Genomic DNA, 5,699 nt, shown 5'->3' with positions numbered 1-5,699 from the left:
ACTGGGATATCCATATAATGGAGTACTACTCAGCAATAAAAAAAAAAAAAAGGACAAACCACTAAATCATTTAACAACATGGATAAATCTTAAAAACATTCTGAATAAAGACTTAGGCAAAGAATAGTTACTGCATGATTCTATTAATATGATGTTTCTAAAAAGGTGAAAAGTATTAAAACAATGGAAATTTCTCTGGGCATGGTGGTATTGGGGACTGACTGGGAAGGGGCATAAGAAAACTCATTACAGTGGTGGAAATATTCTCTAATTTGATTGGATTTGGGCTACATAGTGTGCACATCTGTCAAAACTCACTGGATCATACACTCAAGGCGTATATATCTCACTGTAAGTAAAATTTACTCCCCAAAAGTGAACAGCTTTCTATCAGTCTGCGTAAATGTATGGATTTGTTATCACGACTGCTATTGACAAGGCACAAATTTGTGTAAAGAATTTCCTAGAACCTTCAACACAACAGGAAGGTGTATTCTATTGGTGGCTTGTTATTGCATTTATTACTGTTACTTTGCTCTAAATCATAGTGAAAAGCCCCTGTCACAAGGTCATTTGAGGGCCCAAGATTCCTTGTGCCATGTGATCTGATGATAGGGACTGGTTTGCAGGATGGCTTTGAGTCATGGTTTCACCATATATTTATTTAGTTACTGTTTAGTTACTGTATGCTATTTGTAAAATCACTGTGGAAGGAATGCTGTGCTTACTTCAGGCTCATGTCTTCAGTGCTACTGAACATGTCTACAATGATTTATTGTCTTCTTACTTCTGAAAGGATGATACACAAGAGGAAGCAACCATGTCCTGTGTAACCCCCAAGAGCTAAGTGAGAAGGAGGGTGATAGGCAAGCTTTGGTCCAGAATGAGGAAAATCCTTCTGATCACTAATGTCCTCTGGCAATGAGATAGCCTTTTGGGAAAACAGAAGGTTCCCTTTCACTGGGATGTGTCACCTCTTCTAGATGTGTCACCTCTTCCTTTCCCTAGCTTCTTCCTCACAGCTCACTCCATGAATCCATTTATTTATTTATTGTTATTTATTTATTGTTGCAAAACAAATTACTACAAAACTTACTAGTTTAGAGGAACACACATGTATTGTTTCATAGTTTTTGTAAGTCAAGAATCTGAGCACTGATTAGCTGGGTCTTTCGTTTCAGGGTCTTTCACAAAACTATAATGAAGATGTTGACAATGGCTGGGATCTCTTCTGGTGGTTTCATTGGGGAAGAGGGAAGAGTTTTATTTACAAGCTCACCTACGTGATTGTTGGCCATGTAACTTGAAGGTAGTTGGTCTGAGGATCTCAGTTCTACACTGTCTGCCACACAGTTCCTTGCCTCAGTTCCTGCCCTCAGTTCGTTGCCACATAGGCCTCTCCAATCTGACATTTTGCTTCATTAAACCCAGAAAGACAGTGTAGTCTTTTGGTTAGAATCAAGTCACTAAGAGAAGGGAATTACACAATGCCATGAATATCAGTAGGCAAGAAAATTGAGGGCCATCTTACAGGCTGCAGCCAGACTCTACCCACATAGAAGACATAGAATGTTTTCCCTGGACTTTGTTTTCTTTTTTTTTTTTTTTAAGTTTATTTATTTATTTTGAGAGAGAGAGAGAGAGAGAAAGAGAGAGAGAGAGAGAGAGAAGCTGGGGGACTGGCAGAGAGAGAGGGAGAGAGAATCCCAAGCAGGCTCTGGGCTGTCAGCACAGAGCCCTACACAGGGCTAAAACTCATGAACTGTGAGATTGTGACTTGGGCCAAAATCAAGAATTGGATGCTTAACTAACTGAACCACCCAGGCACAACTTCCCTGGACTTTGTTCCATATCTCTTGTTCCATGATGCTTTCCAAACAAATGACTTTTTGAAGCTATGGAAGAAATACTCAAGCCCAAGACCTGTGCCAAGCTCTGTCCCCAAGATGGTTTTCCTTTTCCCACCACCCCTTTCCTATCTCTTCATGTGTAAATTCTCCCTCATTATTCAAGGCCTGGCCAGAAATCTCCTCTTTCCTGAAGTCTCCTTAGGGTTCTCAGTGGAAGTTCCCCCCAAGTGTCCAAAGCCATGCCCTTGAGCACTTGATACAGAAGCATTATGCCTGCAGCTGCTGGTTCCTTAATGCCCCAAACATAGGCTGTTTATAAATAATTCATACCTCTCCAGCTGCTCTTTTCAAGAATTTTAAGCATTTTGAAGTTTGTAGACATTCAAGTAGGACATGGAAATGGTTCCCTCGATATTCTTCAGTGGCCTAAGAATGGAAAGTTCTAGCAGGAACAAAGGGAAGAGAAAAAGAAGTTTTCCTAGAGTGCTTTCAGCATAATTAGATCCTGGGGACATTTTCCCAGAAGTATAAAAAGTTTTCTGACTTTGTATGATTCCATTTCCAAACTTTTAATCACTTCAGGGAACACAATAGTCCCAATTACAGCACTGATTTCAAATCGCCTTCTGCATGTACTGGTTGTTCCTTTGGAGATTGTGCCTAAAGCACAGAATCAAGACAGATAGGATGAATGGTTTTCATCCCTTCTTCAAATCAGAGGTGGACATCTCAGCCTGAGCCTTTCAAAATAGTGTTGCTATTTCTGGCCCATGCACTATTCCCAAGCTGTAGGGACCCTTTTTCAGTAGGTTCCTGATAAAGGTAAGTGAGAGTTCTTATCAGAGTAATACTCAACCTTTCGTTAGCACAGTAACATTTCCAGCTTCTCACTTGATTTTTCAAAAAGGTTGGGACTTGAAAAGGGAAGACATGAAGTAGTTTCAGTGGTATTGCAAAACTGAGGGCCACACAAATATCTTCTTCCTGGATTAGAAAAACCTAGATGGCAGGAAGCCTCTGAAACTTTTCAGTCTCATTTAATGTGATCATCTAATTTTAGAGACACCCCTGGAAATGAGATGGTTCCATGGTTTCAGAGCCTCTTCTGTATCTCCATGGAGCAGTATCCACATAGTAGCCATGGAAATGGCTGGAGTTGTCCCAGAGTTAGGCTCCAGAGGGGACCATTTATATTGCCTGCAATGTAAATGGGATCTGGAGCTGTGCATCATTGTAGCCTGGCCTTGAAGGAGCCTCACTGGCTCAGCAGCCCGGACTTCCTGAGCCCTCCTTCCCCACTTCAACAAAAGCAGTTCTGCTTTATATTTTAGGGCTCTGAATTTAAGAAAGCAAAAAGTTCCCTTTCCTTAAAAAAAGAAATTATCTTTACTAAAAGGTTTGAACACCATTGATCTCTTTTAATCCCAACACAGAATAGGGTAACCTAAGGATGTAAGAGAGGGAAGGAAGTACTGAAGTCTAAACAACAAGTTAGAAGGTTAAGAAGAATATAGCCCAAATCTCTGGCTTACAGACCTGATGACTTTCCACAAATTCACTGCAATTCCAGAAGGAAGCTGAGTACCACCGTATGAATAAGGAACTCTTAGGAAGCTGTCTTCTTGGTTCAATGTGAAGAAAAATTTTCTAATACTCTAGAGCTCTGCAAATAATGGAGTACACCATTTAGGAATGTAATGAGCTCTTCATTCTTAGAAGATATCAAGCTGAAACTAAAAAGCCATGCATCTGTGGGGCATAGAAAATGATCTCGAATGGGAGAGAGGGTTGGACTAGATTACTTGGGGAACAGAATCAGTGACAGAATATTAGTCTGAGTGACGTATCTAGCAGATAAGTCAAAAGGCTCAAGGACTACTAATGCTCACTGATTCCTGTATGGATGCTCACCTAGAGGAAAGGTGACCCAGTAGAATGATAAGAAAAAAAGCACTGCTCTACTTATCTAAGAGAACTAGATTTCCATAAACTGTGATTTCACTCTGCATCTTTAGAGCCAGTCCTGTAGCTTCGTGGAACATCAGATTCAAACTATTTGGGATGTATTAGCATTTCCAGAGCACAAAGTTACTTTGAGACTCCCTCCCACCCAACACACACTTGTCTTTCCATCTCTTTTTGTCCTTAAAAGTCCAGCTGGATTTTATATTACCAAAGAGCTTTCTGTGACCCTATTTCCATCAATACCCTGGGTGCCCTTATGGATACTCTAGTCTCTTCTGAATCTTTTGCTTCCCTTTCCTGTTAAGTTGTGAGCTCACTTAAACCTTGGTTATGAAGCACCCCTGTTCCTCATAGGAACTGTCATACCCACTTACTGGGTGCTCAAAAAGTAGGTGGAAGGATGTTCAGACACAGATGGATGGATGGAAAGCCCTGGAGCCAGTGTTGCCCATGAGAAAGGAGATCTTGGGAACAAGAGTATGTTTTCTGTGAGAATGACCTGGAGAGGAAATTAGTTGTGGATTCACAACTAATCATTTCACTAGTAACGGGCACAAAGTTGGAGAGCATGGAGCAAACTTAATGTCACTTTTCTGATCAAAGTTTAATGAGATGAACTGCCATATGGACATAGAACCAAAAAAACCTGAATGTGTTATGTGTCTTATCTCTGATCAAATTCATTAAATTATTAGAATCACCATTTTAAACATTGTAAACTTGATGTCCTATGGTCCCAAAGTAATTTCTGATTTTATTGCTTCTTTTTCTTGGAAATAAATAGAAACTGTAGGCTTTTAAGACTATTATCCAATCACTCAGCCTAACTGGAACTTTAGATCATATGCCCTCGGCCTATGCAGGGCAAAGAACATTGAGTTTGGATACCTGGGTGTTTTCCTCTGTTGAAGGAGGAGACATACCATGGAAAGTGTCAACCAGACTGCCTCTGTGACAGAGTTTATTCTCCTGGGACTCTCGGCCCACCCAAAGCTAGAGAAAACGTTCTTTGTCCTCATCCTCCTGATGTACTTGGTGATCCTGCTGGGCAATGGGGTCCTCATCCTGGTCACTGTGTCTGTCTCCCGCCTGCACACGCCCATGTACTTCTTCCTGGGGAACCTCTCCTTCCTGGACATCTGCTATACAACCTCCTCAGTTCCCCTCATTCTCGACAGCTTCCTGACCCCCAGGAAAACTGTACCCTTCTCAGCCTGTGCTGTGCAAATGTTTCTTTCCTTCGCCATGGGAGCCACAGAGTGTGTGCTTCTGGGCATGATGGCATTTGATCGCTATGTGGCCATCTGTAACCCCCTTAGGTACCCTGTGGTCATGAGCAAGGTGGCCTATGTGCCCATGGCTGCCAGCTCCTGGGTAGCTGGAAGTGCTGCCTCCATGGTTCAAACGTCCCTTGCAATGAGACTTCCCTTCTGTGGGAACAACATCATCAACCACTTTACCTGTGAGATCCTGGCTGTCCTGAAGTTGGCCTGTGCTGACATCTCCATCAATGTGATCAGTATGGGAGTGACAAATGTGATCTTCCTGGGGGTCCCAGTTCTGTTCATCTTTGTTTCCTACGTCTTCATCCTCACCACTATCCTGAGGATCCCCTCAGCTGAGGGGAGGAAAAAGGCCTTCTCCACCTGCTCTGCCCACCTCACAGTCGTGGTCGTCTTCTATGGGACTATCCTTTTCATGTATGGGAAGCCCAAATCCAAGGACCGCCTGGGGGCAGACAAGCAGGACCTTTCAGACAAGCTCGTCTCCCTCTTCTATGGGGTGGTGACCCCCATGCTCAACCCCATCATCTACAGCCTGAGGAACAAGGACGTGAAGGCTGCTGTGAGAAACTTGGTGAGTCAGAAATGCTTCACCCAGTGA

General features: G+C 42.5%; 1 protein-coding gene across 1 annotated transcript; it reads left to right on the top strand.

The window, feature by feature from the left end:
• The first annotated feature begins 4,733 nt into the window (after window positions 1–4,733).
• Window positions 4,734–5,699, top strand: LOC122204901 (olfactory receptor 13C7). The gene has a single exon (XM_042912723.1). It carries the CDS (start codon window positions 4,740–4,742, stop codon window positions 5,697–5,699), a length of 960 nt encoding a protein of 319 aa, XP_042768657.1. The 5' UTR covers window positions 4,734–4,739.

The sequence above is a fragment of the Panthera leo genome, chromosome D4 (genome assembly GCF_018350215.1).
Source record: "Panthera leo isolate Ple1 chromosome D4, P.leo_Ple1_pat1.1, whole genome shotgun sequence".
In the NCBI taxonomy this organism is placed as follows: domain Eukaryota; kingdom Metazoa; phylum Chordata; class Mammalia; order Carnivora; family Felidae; genus Panthera; species Panthera leo.
The sequence above is the reverse complement of the archived record's forward strand: the minus strand, read 5'-3'. Positions and strand labels throughout refer to the sequence as shown.